The 27977-nt window shown below is 39.5% G+C and overlaps 2 protein-coding genes across 6 annotated transcripts in view; one reads left to right on the forward strand and one right to left on the reverse strand.

Moving 5' to 3' along the window:
• The window catches only part of LOC126244710 (protein MIX23), a 28749-nt gene extending 20393 nt beyond the window's left edge, over positions 1–8356 (reverse strand). Inside the window, exon 1 of one of the 4 annotated variants that reach the window (XM_049948263.1) lies at positions 7974–8064. Coding sequence is in view for 1 of the 4 variants with exons in the window: in XM_049948260.1 (XP_049804217.1) it covers positions 8246–8293 (48 nt within the window). In the remaining 3 variants the exon portion in view is untranslated. Of the gene's footprint in view, positions 1–7973; positions 8065–8245 lie in introns of those variants that run through there. The other 3 variants (XM_049948261.1, XM_049948262.1, XM_049948260.1) reach the window with 3 other exon arrangements.
• Positions 8271–27977, forward strand: part of LOC126244684 (importin subunit alpha-7) — a 57541-nt gene continuing 37834 nt past the window's right edge. The window contains exons 1-3 of one of the 2 annotated variants that reach the window (XM_049948258.1): positions 8271–8429; positions 8874–9050; positions 21936–22151. In XM_049948258.1, coding sequence (XP_049804215.1) covers positions 8874–9050; positions 21936–22151 — 393 coding nt within the window. In that variant the 5' untranslated portion in view covers positions 8271–8429. Of the gene's footprint in view, positions 8430–8565; positions 8723–8873; positions 9051–21935; positions 22152–27977 lie in introns of those variants that run through there. The other variant, XM_049948259.1, reaches the window with a different exon arrangement.

Raw genomic sequence — 27977 nt, forward strand, 5'->3', positions numbered from 1 at the left:
ATTTCAGGAGTCAGCATCCGGGGTACCCACCGTGCACAGATCTTCCGATAATGTGCCCCAATAATGTGACCCAAACGTTCTTGTGAAATGCCGATTGTGCTTGCAATTTCTCTCTGAGTGATACGACGATCGTCCTGAATCAATCTGTCAACATTTTGCTTGTGAAACTCGGTGGTGGCTGTCACAGGACGTCCATCTATTTGTTTGTCATGCAGGTTAGACGTTCCCACCTCAATATCTTTAAACTTACTCGCCCAATGATGCACATTACTCGCATCAACACAGTCACCATAAACTGCTCTCATTCTCTGATGAATCTCCTTTGGGGTGACACCTTCTGCTGTCAAGAATTCAATGACTGCATGTAACTTAAATCGCACTGACCGTCCGCCTGTGCATGGTTCCATACTTTACACTGCAACAATACAACCATTCAATGCTAAGGCTTCCCACCAACTGGAGCTGCAGAGAAGAGGCTACAGAACAACCAGTACCTGCTGCAAACCAACGTTGCCAACTATTGAAGAGTTACGAATGTGGAGGCATTACCTTTCAGTCAACCCTTGTATTTGTTACAAATGGACTGTACTCATAACTTTCTCATTCCTCTTAACAGAAATAATTTCATCCTTCATGTCTACTTTTCATGAATCTCATTATAGCAATATTTCACATTTATTTTCAGAGTTATCAGTTTCAGGTAGAAAATGAGAACATCTTCTCAACTTAAGAAGAAAAAAGAACAATGTGTTATAGTATTATGGAAGTATTTTTGTGTCATTACTAAATTGGAATATTTTACAGAATTAATACGCTTTTCTGAAGAGACAGTAATCTTTCATTTACTTTTCCCCAGTACTGTATTTAATTTTTTATTTTAATTTAAAGTTTATTCATAAATATGTTGAATGTTAATATCAATGTTTACCTTACTGTGAACTTCAAAATTGTCAACATTTTGGCAGCTAGAGACAGTGGTCATGAGTGTGTGAGCTGTATTTGCGTGAATGTTTGTGTTTATACTGTACATTTCAGAAGAAGGCCTTCTGGCCGAAAGCTGTGAGGACAGGTCATGTGTTGTGCTTGGGTAGCTCAGATAGTAGAGCACTTGCCCACAAAAGGCAAAGGTCCTGAGTTTGAGTCTCGGTCCAGCACACAGTTTTAATCTACCAGGAAATTTCATATCAGTGCACACTCCGCTGCAGAGTGAAAATTTCATTCTGGAAACATCCCCCAGGCTGTAGCTAAGCCATGTCTCCGCAATATCCTTTCTACCAGGAGTGCTAGTTCTGCAAGGTTTGCAGAAGAGCTTCTGTGAAATTTGGGAGGTAGGAGATGAGGTACTGGTAGAATTGAAGCTGTGAGGATGGGTCGTGAGTCACACTCTCAGATGGTAGAGCACTTGCCTGCGGAAGGCAAAGGTCCCGAGTTCGAGTCTCAGTCCGGCACACTGTTTTAACCTGCCAGGAAGTTTCATATCAGTGCACACTCTGCTGCAGAGTGAAAATTTCATTCTGAAATCAGAAACTCTGTTTACAACAGGTCAGGTATATGTTTATTTAGCTTCATGTTACATTATGTATCAGGGTACTACTACCTCTAGGACCTAACTGAGTAAAGATAACTATGATTGGTACTCAATCACAAAGAGCCAGTAACGTCTATAGACCATTTCAGTCTAACATCTGTTAGAAGTGTAGTGGTGTATGTATTTTCATCATGAGTAAATGGAAACATGCAATGTTAACTCTCAAAGAAAATCTGAATGCTTTGAAGTGGATAGACAATGGTGAGAATGTATCTAAACGGGCAATGGAACTGGGTGTTGGTAAAGCAACCATTTGTGATTGGAAGAAGAACTGAGTGAAGCTTGAACAGTCCTGTGCAAGCCTTCATGAAAAACACTCGAAAGTTGGCAGACTTTGAAACAGTCCCAGTACAGTAAAGTGGATGAAGCTCTTTTCCTTAGGTTTATGCAGGAAAGAGAAAGGGGAACTCCTTTGAGTGGAGTACTGGTTCAGGAGAAGGCTATTTACCTGAAGAAGTTAATGAATGGTGATGAGTCTTTTAGTGCGAGTATGGGTTGGTCGGACAGATTCGAAAAACGTCATGGAATCCGTCAGCTAACAATTACTGGAGAGAAGCTTTCTTCTGACCGTGATGCAGTGAAGGAATACTTGGGTGAGTTTGAAAAAATGATAAGAGAGGGAAAGTATTCTCCCCAACAAATTTATAACGCTGACACGATTGGCCTTAATTTTAAGGCACTATCAACAAAAAGCCTGGCATCAAAAGCAGAAGACCATTCTCCTGGTTTTAAAATGTGCAATGATCATGTGACTTTATTAGCGTGCAGCAACGCTGCTGGCAATCACAAGCTGCCTTTAATGCTGATCAGTAAATCTGCTAGGCCCAGAGCTTTTAAGAACTGCAACATGAAGTCCCTGCCTGTATATTATTGCAACCAGAAAAAAGCATGGATGGATGGTAAGCTGTTCAAAGAATGGTTTCATGGCCAGTTTGTTCCCCCTTGTCAATGGTTTTCTATGGAAAATCATTTGTCTCCCTGTGGAATACTTTTGATTGATAACGCGCCATCTCACCCCAGCAGTGAGCAATTATGCGATGGAGAAATTGTGGCAGAAGTTACACCACTTCTACAGCCGATGGGCCAGGGCGTACTGCAAAATTAAAACTGATTTACAGAAAACAATTCTTAAGAATGCTGATCCAAGATGATGGCATTCCTTTAGAGGGCAAAATAAAAAAGACCCATGTGAAGGATGTTGTTTATTGGGCAGCTGAGGCATGGCAGAATATTTCAGAAAAAACTCTGAGGAAATCGTGGAGAAAACTGTGGACATCTCTTGAATTTCAGGACAACCTAGGTGAAAATGAAGAGGAAAATCTACTACAAATGATACAGACAAACCCTGGATGTGAAGAAGCTAGTGAAGGAGACGTAGATGAGTGGATTGCAGTGGATGGGGCATGTGTGCAGAACCTTACTGACGCTGATTTAGTTGCTGCTGTGACTCAAGACCAGGAAGAAGTGGACTGCTGTGACAGAAGTGACAATGAGCCAGAAAGCGACAAAGGAGAGCTGGTGCCACACAGTGACGCAGCTGAAGCCCTTGACCTCACACTATGTTATTTGGAGCAACAGCCCACTACTTCACCTGCTGATTTGATGTTTATGAGACAATGGTGCAACTATGCATCATATAATACACTGTCTTCATTAAGCCAAAAAACAATGACAGTTTTTGTCATCTAAAAAGTAGGGAGAAAATGTCCGCTGTATTTTAGTAAGTTTGACAGCTTTTCTTTCATTGTTATGCATTGTTTAAACCCAATGTTTTCTTGACAACTTTTGTAATATATGTTTACTGTACAGTGTAAATTAAAATACTGTGTACGTACAGCAATTTACTGCACAGTTTTCAAAAGTTAGACTAACATTTTTCATGTTCAGATTTACTGAACGTTCGGATTACTGGGGTTCGGATTAGTGGGACTCTGCTGTATTATTTATAATTGTAAGGTGAATGTAATATGTGATACAAAGCCATAAAATCCATATATTCATTTTGATTGGTTGGTTGGTTGGTTGGTTTTGGGGAAGGAGACCAGACAGCGTGGTCATCGGTCTCATAGGATTAGGGAAGGATGGGGAAGGAAGTTGGCCGTGCCATTTCAGAGGAACCATCCCAGCATTTGCCTGGAGTGATTTAGGGAAATCACGGAAAACCTAAATCAGGATGGCCAGACGCGGGCTCATTTTGAAATACCCTGTACAGAGAAGGGCAGCACAAATGGTCACAGGTTCCTTTTTTATGTGTGGGAGAGTCACAGAGATATTGAACAAACTGAACTGGAAGACTCTTGAAGATAGATGTAAACTATCCCGAGAATGTCTTTTAGCAAAGTTTCAAGAACAAGCTTCACATGATGACTCTAGGAATATACAACCCCCTATATAGTCCTAACACAGGAATCATGAGGATAAGGTTAGAATAATCACTGTATGCACAGAGGCATTTGAAAAATCATTCTTCCCATGCTCCATATGTGAACGGAATGGGAAGAAACCCTAATAACTGATTCAATGGGACATACCCTCTGCCATGCATTTCACGATAGTTTGTAGGGTAGAGATGTAGATTTGTTGACCTTGAAAAAGCTTTCAACAATGTTAAATGATGGCAGATTTTTGAAATATTGAGAAAAATAAGGATACCCTACAATGAAACATGGGCAATACACAATACCTACAAGAGCCAAGAGGGGCGATAAGAGTAGAAGAACAAGAATGAAATGCTCAGATTAAAGGGCTGTAAGACAGGGAAGTAGTCAACTGATACATCAAAGAAGAAATAACAAAGATAAAAAAAAGGTTCGAGAGTGGAATTGAAATTGATGGTGACAGGATATCGATGACAAGACTTTCTGATGACATTACTATTCTCTGTGAAAGTGAAGAAGAATTACATGATTTGCTGAATGGAATGAACTGTCTAATGAGTACAGCTTACGTATTGAGAGTACATTGAAGAAAGGCAGAGGTAATGTGAAGTAGCATGAGTGAGAACAATAAGAACATTAAAATCATAATTAGTGATCACAAAGTAGATGAAGTTAAGGAACTCTGCTACCAAGGGAACAAAATAATCCACAACAGGTGGCACAAGGAGGTCATAAATAGCAGACTAGTAATGGCCATAAATGCATACCTGGCCAAAGGAAGCCCCCTAGTATCAAAAATAGGCATTAATTTTAGGAAAAAATTTCTGAGACTGGAGCACAGCATTGTCTGGTAGTGAAACAGAAGAATATTGAAAATTAAGTGGACTGAAAAAGTACAGAATGTGGAGGTTCTCTGAAGAATCGACAAGGAAAGAAATATGTGGAAAACCCTTCCAAGGGAAGAAGGAGCAGAATGATAGGACACCTGTTAATGACATCACGAAATAACTTTTATGGTGCTAGAGGCAGCTGTACCGGGTAAAAGCTGTGTAGGAAGACAGAGATTGGAATACATCCAGCAAATAATTGAAGATGTAGGTCGCAAGTGCTACTCTAGAGATGAATATGTTGGCATAAGAAAGGAATTAGTGGAGGATCGCAATAAACCAGTCAGAAGAGAGAGAATGCAGCAGAACTGCACGTTGCCTTTTTGGAGTCAACTGGAAGGGCTTTGTTGACCCAACCAGTAGACAACCACCTCCACTATCAACTTGTTCTCCAGGCATACATTATGAACAACAGAACAATTCGGCAGCATAATTACATGTGTAGATTGTGCGCAAGGGAATATCTAGATTGGAATCTGAATCAATGGTGCCAGGTTGTTAGGAGAAACCCAAATGGAATGGCTTGTGGTATTTGCTGACACGAAGATGATTGAGCACAACTGAGATCAGTTGATGCTTGCAAGCATTGTCACAGGTACCCTCTTCACACATTAGATGAACTCAGGAGGGCCATCATCAGAGAATGAGACAGGCTCGAGTGTCTTATCCCAACTACCTTGTGGGCAGCAGGTCGAGGAGGATCCATAAATGTTACAAGTGGAGCAACTTGGGACTGAATGTTACATAGCAGCAAACTTTGATTTCACAGATGGCACATTCAAACAAACTGGCTTTATTTTAGTTAGTTTCTTTGTCTTAACAGTAAATTTAATCCCACAAGTTTGCAGATATGCACGTGGTGCTTTTTTTTTTTTTTTTTTTTTTTTTTTTTATGTAGTTCATACAATTTAAGAGCTCTCAATATGCTTCTTAAATATACAAGCTTAGTTTTTCTTCCAAACTACATGAGCCAATCATTACAGAAGTAATTAGCCCATTGTCCTATATATGTGCTTGATGAATGACACTAATTACTTGTTTTTTGTTTCAGGCTTCAAATGTTTCAATGTGCACCAGCTGAGGCTCACACAACTGCACTGACACACATTTCTACATTTATACCTACACTCTGTAAACCACTGTAATTGCACAACAGAGTGTACTTTCCACTAGACCACTTATTAGGGCTTCTTTGTGTTCCATTCACATACTGGATGTAGGATAGATGAATGCTGAAATGCCTTGATGTGGTCTTCACCTGTATACAGGAGTGATATATGTATAGGGTTATAGAGTATTCCTAGATTCTTCACTTAAAGCTGGTTCTTCGACTTTGTACACAAGCTTTTGCAGTGTAGTTTGCATCTCTCCTCAAGTGTCTGTCATTTCAGGTTTTTCTGCATCTCTGCGACATCCTCCCATGCGTCAAACAAACCTTTTGTGTTGCCCTTCTTTGTGTACATTCAATGTCCTGTTAGTATTATCTGATGTGGGTCCCATAGATTTGAGAATTATTCAAGGCAGAATCACACGAGATTTTGTAAGTGACCTCCTTTCCAAACTGATCACATTCTCCCACTATCCTACTAATGAACCGAAGTCTGACAACTGGTTCTTCTAGAACTGAGCATATCTTATCATTTTTTCCTGCAAGTTGTTTCATATACGTAGGTATTTGAATATAATACTGATTCTAAATGTGACTTGCTGATATTATTATCATATATACTATGTATTTTCATTTTTTACTACAGACAGAACTTCGCTGTAGATAACTTCATCACCTGCAAAACGTTCGAGGTTACTATTAATATTGTCTGTGATGTCATTAATATACAATATGAACGGTGCAATCAATTCTACATCTGTTAGTGATTCTTCATCCAAGATAACATGCTGTGTCCTCCTTACCACAAAATTCTCAATCTAGTCACAAATTTCATTTGATAGCCCTTTTGACTGTAATTCTTCAGGCTTTTGCGGCGATATCAACAGATTGTTGTTTGATTGTACTTTCGTTATTAATTGTTGTGAAACTGAATCAAATGCTTTTCACTTTATCCAAAAAATATTGAATCTACCTAACTGCCTTGATCTTTGGCTTTCCATATGTTATGTGAGAAAATGCGATCTGGGTTTAGCATGACCAATTTTTTTGGAGCCAAGCTGGTTGGCATGGAGGTCATTCTGTTCGAGATACCTTCTTTGGAGCATCAAGCAAAAATACATGTAATGTAGTTTTGCAAAGGTGCAATATCACCAAAATATAGGTGAAATAAGTTTCTTATACATCCACCTAGCTTCCAGAACTAATAGTCCTTTTTCAGAGAGGAGAGAGGGGGACATTTTCGGAAAAGTTAAAAAAGATCAGGTCATCCAAGCCTCAGTGTGTGAGGGATCCACATTTAGTGAGAACATGGGTAGAGCTTCCTGACGAACGAACTATTAGTTCCAAAAGTTATGCAGTGTGTCTCTTTTACTCTTTGTGTGTCTATCTGCAACACATTTCTCATCCTGAGAGTAAGTACTTTCTCTTTAGATTATTGCTGTTTCAAGGGAAATTTGAATTGCAAACAATCTCCATAGCGAATGCTGTCTTCAAACTTAAATTATGCAATGGCAGTGGGCACATGACACCGTAAAACAAAAACTGGAACATGCTGTAATAAAAATACCAAAGTTTTTGCTCTCCACCAACCTAAACAAGGAGCAGTCAGCTCGTCGCATACTGCAGGGGATAAACTTCGTAAACATCTAACTTCTTTCCCAAACTGAACGTGAAGCTCTATATTTAAGGGTGGAAACATATCGTCAATGGAGCGGTACCTTAAATATCTATTATATAAATCTGCGTGTAAATGCTTTGAGACAACGAAGACAATGTACAATGGGAAAACATATTCATGTTACTCGGAAAAAAACATTTTTTTAAATCGAGAATGCTACAACGAACAGGTGGCGCATTTTAGCTGTTTCAAGACATTTTAACTTAGCCGGAATTTGGACCTGGGTACCATACAGTGGACTTTAGACACGAATACCACTACAGTGGCTGAGTAAACAAAACACTTATTTGTTTACCGTTTTTGTCATTTATTTTAAAATTCTTATGTGATTCACTTATTGTTTTTCAATTCTATATGCTTATCAAGGCCTTTAGTCAAGCACAACATAGTAGAAACACCGGAGTACTTCCACATCACATTCACGCGCCGCCTACACAGGCTACAAAGTGATAAGCTCTTTGGTAGCTTGTCTTTGTAGGTTATGTATTCCGGTCCGTGTAACTAAGAAACTGTAACAATATAAAGTGCTTGTCTCAAAGAAAAGCGCCTATTTTACCTTCAACTAACGCGTTACCCACAGTCACTGCAAACATATCTATATTTTACCTGGAATTCTAGAAAATCGCCACATTCTACGGTAGAGGAGGCTGCCATTTTTACTTAAATCTCGTACACCGAAAGAGAATACCCATGAGCCCCTGGAAGCGAAGGGCCTTGAAGTTGAAAGCTGCGGAAGAAATTTTCTATGATATATTCTTCTTATAAATCTCGCTTAGTAACACGATAAAAGGTAAATATTGGAGTCTAACAAGATTCTCTTAACGCTGTGCAAGTATTAAGGAGACTGCTGAACTTAGGGAAAAAATAGGAAATTGTGTGAAATTGCGTGTAATTTTAGGCCTGTGGACAGTGTGAATGTCAGCTGTACGCGAGTGACAAAACCATTTTGCAGAAACTGCTGCAGCACGTTAATCAGTGTCGTAGTAGCAGTAGTACTGTTTACCTGACGAATATTGAAGTATCGTGGTTCAGGCAACTGTGAATATTTCTGTCGATAAAAATCAATAAGTGACTGTTGACCTCGTGAGTCATCAAGCCTTTTAACAAATTGACAGTCACATTTTGTTGAGAGGTTAAAGTATTAATAGATGTGTCGGATGCTGTGGGGTAAAAAGCATTCTCATTGAAACTTTTCCCGAAGTTGGTTCTAACCATAACATCGGTCTTTTTATAGATGTCGGGGCCTACTCACAAATATCGCTACAAAAATGTGGGATTGGATTCCCAAGAATTGCGGCGTCGAAGAGAAGAGGAAGGTGTTCAGTTGCGGAAACAAAAACGTGAACAACAATTATTCAAAAGGCGCAATGTGCTTATGCCAGCACTCGCTGATGAAGAAGGCGGTATGCAGGTAAGTTTCTTGCTTTGATGGTCATTTATAATCTGTACATGGTTTGTTATAGTTTATTTAGGCCTATATATTTTCTGACGTCGTTGTTCAATATTTTTGAGACGATAGTTTCCCCATTAAGAAACTTCCCAGAACCTCTGGTTGCAAGATGACTAGCATGTGCAAAACATTGTAAGACTTAAAACCTCAGTCATCACCCACATATATTTTCTAGGTGGTGAACCACAAGCCTCGTTTCAATTTCAATAACTTAGTTGTTCAAGGGTCATTTTGCAATGATATAGCATCTCTTGGTTAAATTCAAGTAAAACAAGAGTAATTTATGTTGACATACAAATTTAGAAACACAGGGCTTGGCTGTAGTGAAAACCTAAACCAGGCTTGTTAGACAGAGCATGAACCTCCACCTAAACCAGGCTTGCCAGAGCATGAACCTCCACCTAAACCAGGCTTGCCAGACAGAGCATGAACCTCCATCCTCCCAAATCCGACCCCTGTATCTTAGTAAGTGCACTGTAGTCAAAATGGCGTAAGAAGAACAGGATGGCTTGCAGCGTTGTTGACAGCTTTTAACTGCAAAGTGCAAGCTGCTACAGGTGAAAATGGCACCCATTTGTGGAGCTGTGACAACACCGAGACATCACCACAGAGTTGTTTACAGAATCACGATGCACTTTTGGATGAGGTAGATGCCTGAAGCTGCTGCGTCCAGCCCACTGTGACTGCCAGTGATCAATATATGCAGACTCATCTATAGGGACCTGCCTCAGCCAGTTATACCTAATGTACAGTTCTTAATGTTTTTACATATTTGGAATAAGTTTGCTTGGTTAGATTGGAATAAGTTTGCTTAGTACAAGGTGTAAAACTTAGCTTCCGCTGTTTTTTCCCCAACATTTGAGGCTTTAATGAAACAAATTGGTTACACATGTATCATTCAAAGTATTTTCCATCGCTAGCCACTACTTTCTCCCATCTTTCAGGCAGTGTATGAATCCTGTGTCGAAAAAATTGTTCATCTTTTGAAACAATCCACGAATCTATCCAATTTGTGACTTCTTCATGAGATCGGAAGTGTTGGTCAGCCAGGCCATATGTCATTTATCTAAACAGGTGATAGTCAGAGGGAGCAATTTCTGGAGAATACGGCAGGTGGGGTAGGACTTCCCATTTTAACGTTTCCAAGTATGTTTTGACCCCTTTTGCAACATAGGGTCGAGCATTGTCGTGCTACAAAATCACTTTATCGTGCCTCCCGCTGTGTTGCGGCCATTTGTCTTTTAATTCTCTCCTCTAACGCATTAATTGTGTTCCATAACGAGCACCTGTGATTGTTTCACTTGATTTTAAGAGCTCATAGTACATGACGCCGAGCTGGTCCCACCAAATGCGGAGCATGATCTTGGAGTTGTGAATATTTGGCTTGGTCGTCGACATGGAAGCATGGCTGGGATATCCCCATGAATTTTTGCATTTAGGGCTATCATAATGAGCCCATTGTTTGTCCACGGTCTCAACGCGATGCAGAAATCTCTTCCGTTTTTGCCTCTGAAGCAACTGTTCACAAACGCTGTTCAACGTCTCTTGATTTCAGCTCAAACAGGACCCAAGTTCCTTCTTTCTGAATCATGCCCATAGCCTTGAGATATTTTGAAATGGCTTGCTGTGTCACTCCCACTAATTGTGCCATTTCTTCTTGAGTTTGACGCGAGTCTTCACTCAGCAATGTCTCCAATTCTGCTTCTTCGATAACATTCTCTCTTCCACCACTATGCCGGTCTACAGCGGTAAAATCACTGTTCTTGAAGCATTGAAACTACTCGTTACACGTTCTTTCACTAATAGCTTCCTTACCATACATACTTGAGAGCATTCGATGGGACTCAGCCGCTGTTTTCTTTATATTGAAACGAAATAGTAACACCTCCCTTTAATTATGAGAATTAGGCTCGTAAATTTACATTTTCAGTCAAGAACAACTTTATGATGCAGACACAAATCAACTAATGTTTGAATAGGGTTATGTTGACCGAGTCCAAGCTAACTGCCTGACGTCTGCGATCTGTTTCTTACGTCCGCAAATTACCGTTGTCGCCACCTATCGTCAAACGGCGGAAGCAAAGTTGTACACCTTTTAACATGGAAAAATAACACACTATTCATTGAATCTCTTCACACTTTTCACTGTACACAACCCTTCAGGCTTGCAGGTGCCTTTAAGATGATGGGGAAACTGCTACACCTCTACTAGAAACAGTGAAAAATCCAGGATGGAATAATGACGACACACACACACACACACACACACACACACACACACACACACACACACTTCTATCTGAGGCTCGGTGTGCAGACAGTGGTCATTTGTGTGTGAGTTTTGCGTGTCAAACATTAGAAACTTCAGGTAGGAATTGCACACACATTCTGAATCTTAGCAGTGGAGATTTGTGTGGTTATGCAAAGTGGAAGATCCTCTGAACAAGCTGTTGTCAGTAACAAAATTCAGATCACTGTTGTTTTGATGTAGATCAGGGATGCTCAACTCATCGATTGCAATCAACCGGTCAATTACCATGGTTTTATAAGTCAGTCTTTCAAATCCTTTGTCAGAAATCTGTTTTTGTAAAATACCAGTTTGTTGACAATTAGCATTTCACACGGATTTGCAGGGAGTAACTCTGACAACACTTGTCTCACCTCTTTCATCTTCATATGCGTTTCACCACCCTTAATACTCATGCCAAGCAACCGTCTTCCATCCTTGCCTGGTGAAGTTACTGCTTGCGAACTGGAAGTTGGTGCATTGTGAGTGGAGGTTGCAGTGAGCAGGGAGAGTGCTCAGGGTTTGCTGCAAGACTTGACCTTTGGATAGCACAGTTACAGATATTAATTGTGAAACACTGTCCTCAAATACAGTCAGAAATGTCAACAAACATCAAAGTTTGAAAACAGATTTTCAGTTTTGAAGGCAGTTATGTTCTAGCATTCATCGCTAAACTTTTCCAAAAGCTGGATGTTGAATATATTTAAAGTAAAATGAGTGCTCTTTTCTCTTGTACTAGGACTGAACTTGAACAGAAAATAATTGGATTTCAAAATGACATTTCCACAAAGTGAAATACAATGAAGATAACTTTTGGAAATTAGTGAGTGTGAAAACCTACCCTAACATTGTAAAAGTGTCATCATATGTTTAATCATTTTTGGTTCAATAATGAACATTGTGAAATCTATGTGTAGAAATAAACTAACTGATCCTCATCTTTCAGACTACGTAAGGTTGGTTCTGACAAATTATCTACCAGATTATAATAAACTTGGCAATGATATGCAAAGCCTAGAGTCTCACGAAACTTTTTTAACCATTTGATGCTGTATATTGTAATTTTTTCACATGGGTAATGTCTTGAAAATTGAGTAGTAAGTTTACAACTGTTGATGGAGAGAGAATTGCCTTAATGTTTTTATATAATTAAAATGATTAATTTTGGCTACAGTGTTGTTTCGTGCTAAACAATTACAAATTTTTAAATCAGTAGTCCTCCAAATGGACTAAACTGCATGTTGTAGATCTTAAGCCTAAGAGTACCCCTGATCTGGATGAAGTGATACAATCAAGTACAAGCCATGTATGCTAAAGCTGCCTTGATTTTGACTATATGTTGGAACAACTAGATGTTGCGTGTATCAAATTTAAATGAACAGCTATGGATTGTGACGCTAGAACCAAGAAGCTGTATAGTGCGAAAAACAGCATCCACATTTAATGTCCCAATAAATATGGTGAAGATTGACAGAAAGTTAGGAGAAAGAAAGAAAGAGAAATTTTTACACTGCCCAGAAGAAAATAAGGAAAAAGGATTTCGGACCAAATAAAATGATGAATATAGCAGGACGTGTCTCGGGATCAAAGTTCGTGTTCATGTTTGTGTTAGAATTGAAGGACAGAAGATGAAGAAGCAGGAACAACTCTTACTTAGCAGCCTTAAGAATCATTTATCATGCACTGAGACCACAGTGAATCAGAAATTAGATTCTGTAAATTCTGTGAATTATATCCAAAGTGCTGTGTGCCTGTCAGTTCTTCTGGAACAATCAGTTCGTGTCTGTGCAGTACATTGGAATGTTGAGCAGTGATAAGACAGAAGTCCAGTTCAAGAAGATTACTACAGTATGTTACTGTAGGTTGAGGCCAGGTAATTACAGGCATGTAGAATGTGTCGTAAGGGTAACTCCCATCTGTGCATTTCAGAAAAGCTGGTGGTGGAGATGAAGATCCAAATGGCTTGGAGTGAAGCAGCCATTCAAATAAAGCATTTTATTTTCAGCTCATGTTGTGCCACAGGGTGGTCTATTTTGCTAATGGCCACAGTTTGGCAGTGGCTGTTCATCCAGGTGGACAGCTGGTTTGTGGTCATAACAGTACAAAAAGCTGTGCAGTGATTGCAGCAGAGTTGATATATGACATGGCTTCTTTCATATGTCACCTAGCTTCTGATTGGGTATGATAGTCCTGTGACAGGACTGGAATAGGAAGAACAGGGTGGGTGGACAGGTTAGGTCTTGTACTTGATTCTTCAACAGGGATATGACCCTTGAGGCAAGTGGTTTGGATTGGGAGTGGCATAGGAATGGACTAGGATGTTGTAGGCGATGGAACACCACGTTAGGAGGGGTGGGAAAGATCTGTAAGATTTCAGGGCATGATGATAAGGTGATCAAAGCCCAAGCCACACTCCATCAACAATAGTTCGCGCACAATGCACGACTTCATGGACATATGGATTGTTGATGCTGCATCTGATGTCCCAGTTTCTTCCCCCCGATAATTACATTTATTCCTATTGATCCCACTTCATCCCTCATTCTCAAGTAGTTCACAGCTGCCCATGCCATACGAACTTTTGATCCTCAACCAAACCCACTCCCTTCCCCTTTTTTCTCTTATTGCAACACACACATAGTCCCATAGCTCATCTGTTCCTTTGCACCTACATTTCTGTATATTTTTAAGGTATTTTTATGTGGTTTCACATGGTTTCATACATTTTACGTGTTTTTGCATATTTGTATGTATTTTTACGTATCTGGGTGTGTCTTGGCGTATCTGTGCATGTTTTTGTGTGTCTTTAGGTATTTTTAAGCATCTTTTCTCTTATCCGGCTCCTCTCACAACCATCAACATCTTATTTTGCCCATTTGTACATCATTCCCATTTCCTTTACGCCAACCTTGCTGCAGTGGACCCCTGCTCCTTCTTTCTGCACCAGTTCAGAAAGTATCCCTTTCCCTGGTTAAAACCCAATCCCACATCCTATTTTTTAAATTCTGCCTAAAGCTTGGAATTCCCACCCCCAATGCCTTAACCATAAAAATTCCTTTCACTGGATCCCACCCCTCATTTCATAGTGACCTTCACCTTTTCACATTCTGCCAGTCACTGGCCCTCACAAACATTGTACTGCAAAAACATATCTCCATGGCATAGGTATCCCAGATCTACCTCTCCTCCCTCTGCAAGATACTGCTACTGTGCAATCTCTGCTACATACATTACATCTCTGAAATTTAATCCCATGGAGGAGCATTCCAGGCACCACCTCCATAAGTTATCCAACCTGCTGGCATCCTGTTGCCGCCTCAGGGCACCACTATCCAACCCCTATCGTACCTACAGTGTTCCTCCTTGTGCACCCCATGTAGCACCTAAATCCTGCCTAGCTGACTTTTTAAACTTGCCACATCCCCCAAAACTCTCTACCAATACTCTACCAAATCCAAAGCCGAAACAGTCCTTTCCACCAAAACTCAGCCTCCACAGAAGTTTGTCCTATGCAAAGGCATCACCTTTAGGCTTACATCCAAATTTAACCAAGCTGGACTTGTCAGAGACCTACTCTCCTTGTTTTGATGCCTGCAAAGTAAACACTTCTTTGCTGCAAATCCCTCCAACCAGAGCCACCCTAAATCAAACACCAGAGCCTGCCTCTCTCAGTTTATACCACCATCCAAAAGTGATCCTCCCTCTGTCCCTCCCTCCCTCCCATCCACCCGCTGTTCACCTTCCAGGAATTCCTCACCTCCAACTTGGTCTCACTAGTCTTTCCACAGAAGAAAGAATAACTATACACAAACTGAAAACAAATTCTGACACTGAGAGATTTTTATTCAAAATTATGACGTAGTCATCCTGTCATGCTGACAACGGTGCCACCACTATTGTTATGAATCACAGTAACTACCTGGCAGAAGGCCTATGCCGATTATCTGATTCCTCCTGCCAGAATGATCCCACCCCAGAAGTCCAACACAACCTCCAGTCCCCGCTAAAAGTCTTAGGCCTTTCCCAGAACCTCTTCCCTGAATCCATTTCCCTCCTCACCTGTATGATACCCGGCAGACCCACCTTCTACAGGCTCTCCCAAAATCCATAAACCCCAACAATCCTGGCCCCCATTGTGGCTGGTTATTGTGCCCCCACAGAAAGAATTTCGGTCCCCATTGACTAATACATCTAACCTATTGCCTGTAATCTAGCCTCCCACATCAAAGATACCAAGCACTTCCTTCACAGACTCTCCACCATCCCCACCCGTTTTATCTCCTGGATTCCTACCTACCACTGTTGACACCATCTCCCCATACTCCATCCCTTGTACCCATATTCTTACTACAATTGAACACTACCTTTACCAACATTCTTCAGAATCCAAACTCACTATCTCATTCCTCATACACCTTACTAACTTTATCCTAACCCACAACTACTTTTCCTTTGACGGAAAACATACAAACAAATATTCGGCACAGCCATGGGCATCCACATGGCACCCTCCAATGCCAAACTGTTTATGGGCCATCTACAGGAGATTTCCCTACACTCCCAAAATGCCATACACCCAATCTTGTTCATGTTCATTCTGATGTCTTCATGATTTGAACTCATGGCCAAGACACCCATCTTCATTCCTTCACAACCATAACACTATTTCTCCCATCTGCTTCACATGGTCCTTGTCAACCCAGCATGCCACCTTCCCAGATGTTGACCTCTTCCTCTCTGATGGTTCCATCCACACCTCTGTCCACATTAAAACCATCAGTAGCATCAGTATTTTGACAGCTGCCATCCCTTTCACACCAAAAAATCACTCCCATACAACCTGCCCACATGGGGATGGAGTACCTGCAGTGACAAGAACTCCCTTGCCCAGTCATGGTGAGGGTCTCACCAAGGCATACACAGACAGGCACTATTCCCCAGACCTAGTCCACAGACAAACAGCAAGCAAGGTGGCACAGTTGTTAACACACTGGGCTCGCATTCGGGATGACAACGGTTCAAACCTGCAACTGGCCATCCTGGTTTAGGTTTCCCGTGATTTCCCTAAATTGCTTCAGGCAAATGTCGGGATGGTTCCTTTGATAGGGCAGGGCTGATTTTCCTCCCAATCCTTCCCTAATCTGAGCTTGTGCATTGCCTCTAATGACCTAATTGTTAACAGAACATTAAACACTAATCTCCTCCTCCTCCTCCTCCTCCTCCTCCTCCAGTCCACAAACAGATCTCCTGTGCCATTTCCCACACCTCCAATCCTCCCACCATCACCAAGAACCAGTCACAAAGGAGCACCCCCTATTTCATCCAATACTCCCCTGGACTGAAACAACTGAATCACATCCTTCTCCATGGCTTTGATTATCTATCATCATGCCCTGAAATGAGGGACATCCTACCAGAAATCATTCCCAACTGTTCTAAAGTGGTGGTCCATTGCCCACCCAACCTCCACAACATCTTAGTCCATCACTATGCCACTCCCAGTCCCAACTGCGTGCCACAAGGATCAGATCCCTGTGGAAAACCCAGGTACAAGACCTACCCAATCCGTCCACCCAGCACTTCCTATTACAGTCTTGTCTCGGATTGGGCTACCTGTGAAAGCTGCTTTTTCTGACAAAGGCTGTGGTCAAAAGCTTACGTGTAAGAGTCTTCTAAATGTACCTGTCTGCAACTTAACGTGCCATCTTTATGGTAAGTAGCAATCTGTCTTGTCCTACATTGTTGATATTCCAACCTGGAGTTTTCATTGTTTGATATGAAAACATGAAACATTCACATACCGTAATTCAAGGTAATAGTGAAATAAACTCACCAGTTGATGTGTTCCCCATAGAACAAAGAATGCCTTCAGTTCAAGCAAACATATTTTTCCAGTTCTCGAACATTTCTTAGTACTGCTAAAGTACTTCGAACATAGTTTTGAAGATATGCTTATTAGTTTCAATTTAAATATGATATTTCTGCCATAGCAGAAGTAAGTGGTGCAGTCAAATACAGCTGAAGAGCTTTGCATACATAAGGGAGACTACTTTCAAGAAAAGTATTTTCAACAAACAAAAATTTCTGAGATCTTTGACATGTTCCTTTTATAACATTCTTAGGGGTTGTTTTACTTATCGTATCAGGCAATATGTCACAGCATAAGTCCCGGAGACAGTTACTGTAAAATTCCAACTTCAGAAAAGTTGAAATTAAAAATCCTCTTGCATTATGTTATTTTAAATACATTTATTATACTTTTAAAAAATAGTTAAAGCATTATTACAAAGGCAAACAATACTTACAATACAAAAAGAGCAGCTACATGCTCGCTGCTCAGAAACTAAAACCAGACTGACTCACTCTGCCAACATGGCAGCCACCCTTTATACTTTCTTAACAATCCCGAACAATCCTCGGCATTGTTTAAGATGAACATTTGATTAATTAACAATTAAAATTCACACAAAAAATGAAAATACATACATATGAATATAATAGAGGGAAACATTCCACGTGGGAAAAATGTATATAAAAAACCAAAGATGCTTTTACTTACCAAACGAGAAAGTGCTGGTATGTTGATAGACACAATAAAACACACACACACACACACACACACACACACACACACACACACACATATATTCAAGCTTTTGCAACCTCTGGTTGCTTCATCAGGAAAGAGGGATGGAGAGGGAAAGACTATAGAATTATATCTTGATCTTCTTTTAGATTTTTTGCTTTAATTTTTTTGTCATTTTTTAGAGCTGTTTAAAGGATGTGGGTTTTAAGGGAGAGGGTAAAGAGTCATTCCAATCCCGGGAGCGAAAAGGCTTACCTTAGGGGGGAAAAAGGACAGGTATACACTCGCGCGCACACACACATCCATCTGCACATATACAGACACAGGTAGACATATATGTCTGCCTGTGTCTGTGTATGTGCGGGTGTGTGTGTGGGGGGGGGGGGGGCGGCACGCGCGAGCAATCGAGCGTATACCTGTCCTTTTTTCCCCCTAAGGTAAGTCTTTCCGCTCCCGGGATTGGAATGACTCCTTACCCTCTCCCTTAAAACCCACATCCTTTCGTCTTTCCCTCTCCTTCCCTCTTTCCTGATGAAGCAACCCGGGGTTGCGAAAGCTTGAATATTTGTGTGTGTGTGTGTGTGTGTGTGTGTGTGTGTGTGTGTGTGTGTGTGTGTGTGTGTGTGTTTTTATTGTGTCTATCAACATACCAGCACTTTCTCGTTTGGTAAAATAAAATACATATATATATATATATATATATATATATATCTAAAAACAAAGATGATGCAACTTACCAAACGAAAGCGTTGGTATGTCGATAGACACACAAACAAACACAAAATGTGTGTGTTTGTGTTTGTTTGCGTGTCTATCGACATACCAACGCTTTCGTTTGGTAAGTTACATCACCTTTGTTTTTAGATATATTTTTCCCACGTGGAATGTTTCCCTCTATTACATTCATATCAAAATACATATATAAATGTATGTCTGCTCAGAACAGTAAGAACACTACGGTATTATTACATGTCTGTTATTTCTTTCGAGAATAAACTCTCAAATAAGAAATTACAATAATACATGTATATTTTCTATTAATTACTGGAGACTCCCGTCACGGGAATTATCCCCTTCATTTACAGAGCTTCTACACTTTGAACTGAAATAGATTAAACAGTTATTTTCTCAGTTATAAGTTTTTCTAGACGAGTTACATATTTTGTTTACATTTGCGATCCTGAATTAGACTGGGAAATGTTCATTTTAAATAGGCCTCAGTGGGCTGTTACGTTTCAACACCCCCAAAAGCATTTGTGAAACTGAAAGTTGAACAAAACCTTTTCTGGCATATGTACGTAACAGTCCTCATTTTATAAAAACTGGAAGAACAAGCATTTTACTTATGGTATGAGATAAATCCTATGTTTGATTAAAAATGTAAATTAATTGGGAAGTATTATGCAATAATTATTACTCAATAGTACAAGGGAAGAACACATTATTTCTTAACTGTAAGGGGCAGAAGATAAGACTAACACAAAGGAAGAAGCAGCTAGGAATGGTGAGAATAAGTCTTGAGGGTAAGAGATAAGGAGATGAAGAGGAGACAGAAAGCGTTCATGTTGGACACAATGAAAAGGAAGTAAATTGGAGTTACACAAATTATTTTAAATTGAAGTAGGCTGAATGAGCACATGTTACAGAGCAAGTTTTCATATGTGTAGTACTGCAGTGCTTTGGGGGAGGGGGGGTCAGAATTGCCTTCGCAGTGAAGTAACTTTTAAAGCTATCAGCTGTTGTGCTGGAGAGTGTACTTTGGTTAGGTACTGTGCTTTACCAATCTTTGCCAGTGTGTTTTCATTGTCGTTGACAGCTTAACATGCGGAAAACTGGACAGCACTTACTTATTTTGTGGTAATTAACAGTGGTCATCTCATGATTAACTGCTCCTCTTATGAGGTACATAATTGAGCAGTTGAATTACACATATGTTCTCTGTTGAAGAGAAAGTATTGTTATTGCCATGGGAAATGCAGTGGTGAGTCATATCACATAGCTGGGATGTTATCAGACCTTGTAGACATACGTGTCGACAGTGTACATTGAGTGTCTCAGTTTGAGTAAAGAAGTAGCTGGAGTGGCTGATGATGTGTTTTTTAAAGGGATATTGTCAACTATTACAGGTTGCAGTAAAAGCAGACAATTCACATAACAGCTAATTGAATACCCATAGCATCCACAATATTCTCCATGATATGGACTACAGAAGTCATTGTCCTACATTAAACTCTGCCTGTGGCACTTCACAGCACGACAAGGCACAGAAATTATTGTGGTTATTTGAAAACCACCATTTAACACTCGAAGTATGGAAAATATTTGTAATAAAGTGGTCATCTGTCTTCATCTTGGGGGTAGATGACCACTTGCATGCTAGTTAACAATGTGTAGTGCGCGCACACACACAGATCTGCACACAGAGCAGTTGCAGAGGTGAGCATTTTGCTCCCTGTTTGAATGTGCGATGGTGTTTGTTCAGTGGACATAATAAGGCTGAAAATCAGTGCAGCTACGCATTTGTTAGATGTTGAAGTTTGTGGGAGTGCCACTCATTGCAGGTGAATTATTGTCCGTCCTCGTTTTGTGTATATTGTTTCCACATTGGAATTGTCTTCAAGCCTTCCAGATTTATTTCCCTTCTGCCTTCCACATTTTGTATAAACTCTGTAAATAACCTACAGCTATTTGCATATTTTTGATCGTCATTGTATTTTAATGTCTTACTATTGCTGTATCACTTCCCACTATGGCAGTAAAAAATTTGAATTAATGATGTCCTACTTGAGAATATTACAAGCATATATTTGCTCCCACACATAAAACAGTTTCCAGAACAATCGGTATTTCCTTCTTTCATGAGAAGACATTACTGGTGCTCAGAAGGAATTGCAATCTTTGGATTCACAGTTTTGTTCTATCAAGCGGTTATGATACACGATTTTTCCATATTATAATGGAATATCAAATTTAAAAAAATCAAGGATATAGGGAGAGGATGAAGATGAGTGTGTGTCAGAAACAAAAAAAATCACAAATGATAAAATAGAGCAAATATGGAGTTGCAATACGTTCAGGAGTGATGGAGGATTGGTAGTGAATGGTAGATCTCCAAGTTAGGTGAATGTGGTATTTATACACAGACCATGAGGATCAATCACTTCTATTTTATAGATCCCATCAAGAGGAATCTTCTTGGATGTGAAACCAATGTATACACTAACAAAAGAAGAAATTCATAGAAACTTAACCTGTGTACTGGATTAATAACAAAGTATCATGATGCTTATTATTTTAGAAAGAGGCATGTTGCAGAAGAGCTGGAGATGCACAGCGATTGATTGAAAATGTGGTTTCTGCAGTGGTGGGATTGAACCATAATATGTGTTTTATGATCTGAGGATGACAAATACCAGCCGAGACCCGTCAATTCATTTTAAATTGATGTGGTTGTGCTGGAAAATAAATATTATGCTTAATATTATTTGTGCTACACCAACTAATTGTAACGTAATAATTTAGAGGAAAGCCACTATTTGAAACAAATTGCTGTGTATTCAGTTTACTAAATGGCCTCTGTCTATCTTATATTAGTAGCTTAATATTCACATTGAGTACATTGTTATTTTTCAAAGAAAATAGTTATTTACATCTGTAACAACACACCACTGCTTATCATGCAGCATTTGAATGAATTTTTCTACATACCATAGAGTTAACAGGAATTTTCAGTCCTTGAATGTAGATAATCAGATAATTTGTAGGAGTGGGTGATGTCTGTTTTTAATTTTTTTTTCAGCAGATTAGATAGTCATTCTGTCCCAGAACTTGACAGACAGATTAATAAATGCCAGTTAAGGTCCTTGATGTAGCGTGTTGCACAGACACCCAGTTAGATCTCAACAAATTATCCCAGGTAAGGTGCATTTATAGTTGTAGCAGACAACCAATTGATGTAACGTTTTTGTTACAGGATGACATACATTCTCTTATGAGTGCACCTGGAATAACACAGGCAATGGTGCAGGCACTATATAGTACAAATGTTGATGACCAGATGATGGCAACACAGAAATTTCGGAAGTTACTGTCACGTGAGCCAAATCCCCCCATTGACGAGGTTATACAGACTGGAATAGTACCAAGATTTGTTGAATTTCTGCAGAACAACACAAACTGCACACTTCAGGTAAGCAGAAAATTGCTTGATAAGTTTCTAAGGACTTAAATGATAACATTAATGATTATATGAGGTCATGTACAGTGCAGATGCAGACATTTATGTAATCATTCCTGCTAAATTTTTACAGTAGGTTCTGCAAAGGATTTGAGTGCCAGGGCACATTTATATATACCATAAGTTGATGCTATGCATGATTCTTGAAGTCTTATATTTTAAATTATTTGTGTACAATTTTCCTTCATTGTCTCAGCTTATTTCCCATCAAATATAAAATACATGTTGCAATACTAATAGTCTTCTGTCTACATCTTTAGTGTGAAAATTGGGATAAGACATCAGAGACTGCTGCTAGATTCAGCTGTTGCTATTAAATAATTATTGTTGTGCTATGAAAGAGCTTACTTGACAGTGGAACTGATCTGCAAAGTGGGAATAGTTGCTGAAATTGCTCTGGGTTGAGTTGAATTAATAGTAAAAGATTTCAAGACATTTGATAAAATTGTAACTGAAAGTCATACAATATTAAATTTCATCACAGTCTATCTGCATGAAGTTGATATTAGAAATGGGAAGACAGTTATCCAGCTGTTGTCAGACTCTTGCAACCACTGGAGGGGGAGAAATAAAATGCAGTAGAATAACAAAGAAATGAGTATGAAAATTATTCCAATTGTAAAACAAATCAGGTGTTATCAACTACTTATACATTCGTTAAATATATCTAAAAACACAGATGATTTGACTTGCCGAACGAAAGTGCTGGCAGGTCGATAGACACACAAACAAACACAAACATACACACGAAATTCAAGCTTTCGCAACAAACTGTTGCCTCATCAGGAAAGAGGGAAGGAGAGGGAAAGACGAAAGGATGTGGCTTTTAAGGGAGAGGGTAAGGTGTCATTCCAATCCCGGGAGCGGAAAGACTTACCTTAGGGGGAAAAAGGACAGGTATACACTGGCGCGCGCACACACACACACACACACACACATCCATCCATCCGCACATACACAGACACAAGCAGACATTTGTAAAGACACACACACACACACACACACATCCATCCGCACATACACAGACACAAGCAGACATTTGTAAAGGCAAAGAGTTTGGGCAGAGATGTCAGTCGAGGCGGAAGTACAGAGGCAAAGATGTTGTTGAAAGACAGGTGAGGTATGAGCGGCGGCAAATTGAAATTAGCAGAGATTGAGGCCTGGCGGATAACGAGAAGAGAGGATATACTGAAGGGCAAGTTCCCATCTCCGGAGTTCCTTTCAACAACATCTTTGCCTTTACAAATGTCTGCTTGAGTGTGTGTGTGTGTGTGTGTGTGTGTGTGTGTGTGTGTGTGTGTGCGCGCGCCAGTGTATACCTGTCCTTTTTCCCCCTAAGGTAAGTCTTTCCGCTCCCGGGATTGGAATGACTCCTTACCCTCTCCCTTAAAACCCACATCCTTTTGTCTTTCCCTCTCCTTCCCTCTTTCCGGATGAGGCAACAGTTTGTTGCGAAAGCTTGAATTTCGTGTGTATGTTTGTGTTTGTTTGTGTGTCTATCGACCTGCCAGCACTTTCGTTCGGTAAGTCACATCATCTGTGTTTGTAGATATATTTTTCCCACGTGGAATGTTTCCCTCTATTATATTTATACATTAGTTAAGATGTACATTTCCTCTATAGCATCTGGATTAGTGTCTGCTAGAGTTATTTCATTTTTGTGATGGCAGGAAACCTTTTTTTTTTTAAAATTTTATTTATTTATTTATTAATTTATTTTAATTTGAGATTATTGTATGTGGGGGAATAAACAGCAGAAAAGACATGTCCTTTCATAATCACAATGTTAGTGTTCAGACACCAGTGCAAATGCTATATGAAATGCAATTCACAAATACCTGTTGATGAGACATAACATATAATACAGTGTTAATAAATCATTGTGATTTGTTACTTATTAAAAAATGGTTCAAATGGCTCTAAGCACTAAGGGGCTGAACATCTTAGGTCATCAGTCCCCTAGACTTAGAACTACTTAAACCTAATTAACCTAAGGACATCACACACATCCATGCCCAAGACAGGATTTGAACCTACGACCGTAGCAGCTGCGTGGTTTTGAACTGAAGCGCCTAGAGCCGCTCGGCCACCACGGCCGGCTTACTTTTTTAACACAGTGATAGTAGGTGTAACCTAAAAGAGACTGCATCTGCTGTTGTGTTTTATTTGGGTTAGCTGTGAATTATCTGATGCAGATTTAATATGATTTTTCTTGATCTCTTACTTTCTTGAGCATTTATTGCCTTGGATACAGCAATAAAGAACTCCATTCCCTCCTTGCTCTCTGGTTGCTAAAAGAAAATTCAATATTGCAACTTCTTCCTTTCTTGAATAAATACACAAGACACCTCTTGTGTTCCTGTATTGTCTACAAAGTGTACAATAACCTTTAGGTAACATTACACATCAGTTCAGAATGCCCAGCATGAAGCCTCTATTTGCAAGTTTGTGCAAGGGGCAATGAAATCAGAAATGACATTTCATTAACAGTTCCCTCATAACCATTGTTAGCATTATATTGTCATCAACACAGGTACTTCCTCTCACGAAGTCCTGTCTTGAAGACTTCGGCTGACATTCAGCATGGTTCTCCATATGCAAATAACATAACAAATCCACACAACGTATTTCCTCTCCTGTATAAGAATTTGTTTTATGGCTTTCATTACCTAGTATTATTCGTAAGTAAGAACATGTAGGGATAAGATTCACTCTTATGGAATGGTATATAACACCATGCTACACTTACTAACATACTTTGCATAGTTTTCAATGATGAACAATTGATAGTTACACCTAATTGGCAGACTCTCCTTAGTTATTCTGCAGTTTATGATTATCCAGAGAAATAGGAGCCAGTACACTTTCCTGGACAGAGAGTGTTTGTTGAAACCCAAGGTACTGTCAGGAGTGCCCCAGGGTAGTGTGATGACACTTGTACTCTACACACGTAAGCCATCTGACTCATAAGATGAGACTGTTTGCTGATGATGCTGTAGTTTACAGGAAAATGTCATATTTGAGTGACTGTAAGAATGTACAGGATGACTTGAGTAGAATTTCTAATTGGTTTGATGAATGGCAGCTTGCCCTAAACACTGAAAAATGTAAGTTAATGCAGATGAGTAGGAAAAAGAATTGTGTAATGTTTGAATATACTATTAGTGGTACGTTGCTTGATGCAGTCATGTTGATTAAATATGTAAATGCAACGTTGCAAAATGAGATGAAATGGAATGAGCTTGTAAGGTCGGTTGTAGGGAAGGTGAATGGTCAACTTTGGTTCACTGGGAGGATCGTAACAAAGTGTAGGTCATCTATGAAAGAGACCACCTACAGAACATTAGTATGATCTATTCTTGAGTGCTGCTCTAGTGTTTGGGACCCTGCCAGATCGGATTAAAAGAAGAGATTGAAGCCATTCAGAGAGATGCTGCTAGATTTGTTATTGGTAAGTTCTATTAACACGCAAGCATTAGTGAAATGCTCCATGAACCTGAATGAGAATTTCTGGAGTGAAGTTTATTTGCAAACAACAGTTGGAAAAAGTTTAGAGAATAGGGCTTTGTAACAGGCTGCAGAACTTCCATCCCACTTAAGGATAAGAGAAATCAGGACTTGTATGAAAGCATATTGACTGTTGTTTTTCCCTACACCATACACCACATAGTAGCGTGCGGAGTATTTATGTAAATTTAGACAAGATGAATGAAGAATGCCATATTAATCCTTTTCATGTAAATCACTTTAAAGACACACTAGTGAGTTTCAGTATGTACACACATATTTAGAGTGTGAGTGTATGATATCATGGAGCTATGTAAGTTGTGTATGAATATTGGTGTTGTTTGTTTGCTTGTTTCAGAGGGGAAAAAAGTAAAATAGTTTGGTTTTGCAGTCATAGAAATGCCATCTTACCATAGTTTTGTAGCCACTAGACACTGCTGAAACCTCTCTCCCTATTGTGAAAATGTCATTCGCTCTTTGAAGTTGTAGTAGTAGTAGTAGTAGTAGTAGTAGTAGTAGTAGTAGTTGTTGTTGTTGTTGTTGTTGTTGTTGTTGGTGGTGGTGGTGGTGGTGGTGGTGGTGGTGGTGGTGGTCTTCAGTCCAGAGACTGGTTTGATGCAGCTCTCCATGCTACTCTATCTTGTGCAAGCTTCTTCATCTCCCAGTACCTACTGCAACCTACATCCTTCTGAATCTGTTTAGTGTATTCATCTCTTGGTTTCCCTCTATGATTTTTTACCCTCCACGCTGCCCTCTAATACTAAATTGGTGGTCCCTTGATGCCTCAGAATACAAAAAGGGAGATAAAGACTCTCCATCTAGTTACAGGCCTATTTCAATAGTACCCACATTCTCCAAGGTAATAGAATGCATCATGTACCAACAATTATCTCTCACTTTGAGAATCTAGGAATAATTAATGCTACACAATACAGGTTTAGGAAGAATCTGTCGACCATTGATGCAATCAACACGGTAGTCAGTTACATCCTCAAAGTTTTTGAGAACAAAGGCTTTGCTCAGATCTCATTCTGTGACCTAAGCAAGGCCTTCGACTGTGTTGAGCACACGCCACTACTAGAGAAACTAGAATTCTACGGTATCAAAGGAAACAGTCTCAGACTATTAAAAGCTTATCTCAATAACCGTAAACAGGTAGTTTGTGTTGGTAAGGATATGTCAAACATAGAAAATGTTAAAGTAGGTGTGCCTCAGGGATCTGTACTGGTCCCCTTCCTGTTTCTGATAATGATCAATGACCTCCCCTTGTTTATTAGATCCACCACTGTATTGTATGCAGATGACATGACTTTTCTTCATATCAGTAACAATCTTAATTATCTTAAAACCTGTGCTGAAAATACACTCACACAGCATATTGGTCAGAGCAAATGGTTTCCTGCTAAATGAAAATAAAACTCAGCAGAAAATCTTCACTCTAAGAGACAAGCCACTATCTGATGACCCTAGTTCTGTTAAATTCCTGGGAGTTTATTTAGACGAAAAGTTATCCTGGGGCCAACATGTAAACTATGTTAGTAGTAAGCTATCTAGAGTAATTTATTTATTAAGACAACTCAGAAATTGTGTACCTGAAACATACATCAGATCATCTTATTTTGCATTTTTCCAAAGTATAATATCCTATGGCATTATCTTGTGGGGTAACTGTAGTCATATACATGACATCCTATTATTGCAGAAGAAAGCCATTAGGATAATTACAAATTCTTCACATAAGGCTCACTGCAAACCCTTATTTACTAAACAAAAAATTATGACAGTAATAAACCTCTATATATACAATGTCTTAATCTTTACGAAGAAGAACCTACAAGATGTGAAACGTAGAGAAAATGTACATTGTTACAACACAAGAAGCATCAAACACACATACACGCCTTACCACAGATTATCAAAATCAATAAATAGCTATGAAGTCACAGGGCACAAACTATTTATTAAGTTGCCACATGCTATACAGGATCTTCCTGAACATACATTCAAAGAAAGACTGCATGAATGGTTTGTTGCCCACCCGTTCTATGATATCAATGAATTCTTCAACTGTAAAATGCAGTAATCCAACAGATGACCCACTGTACTTTTATTGTAATTTAAGCTAAAATATTTCAGTAGTCAATACCTTATCACACTGTGTTATAAATTGTATTTTCATTTGAAGTTGTCCATTGCTGTAACGGTCTAAAGACAATAAAATCTTTATTATTATTATTATTATTATTATTATTATTATGCCCTACCACCCGA

The sequence above is a fragment of the Schistocerca nitens genome, chromosome 1 (assembly GCF_023898315.1).
Source record: "Schistocerca nitens isolate TAMUIC-IGC-003100 chromosome 1, iqSchNite1.1, whole genome shotgun sequence".
In the NCBI taxonomy this organism is placed as follows: domain Eukaryota; kingdom Metazoa; phylum Arthropoda; class Insecta; order Orthoptera; family Acrididae; genus Schistocerca; species Schistocerca nitens.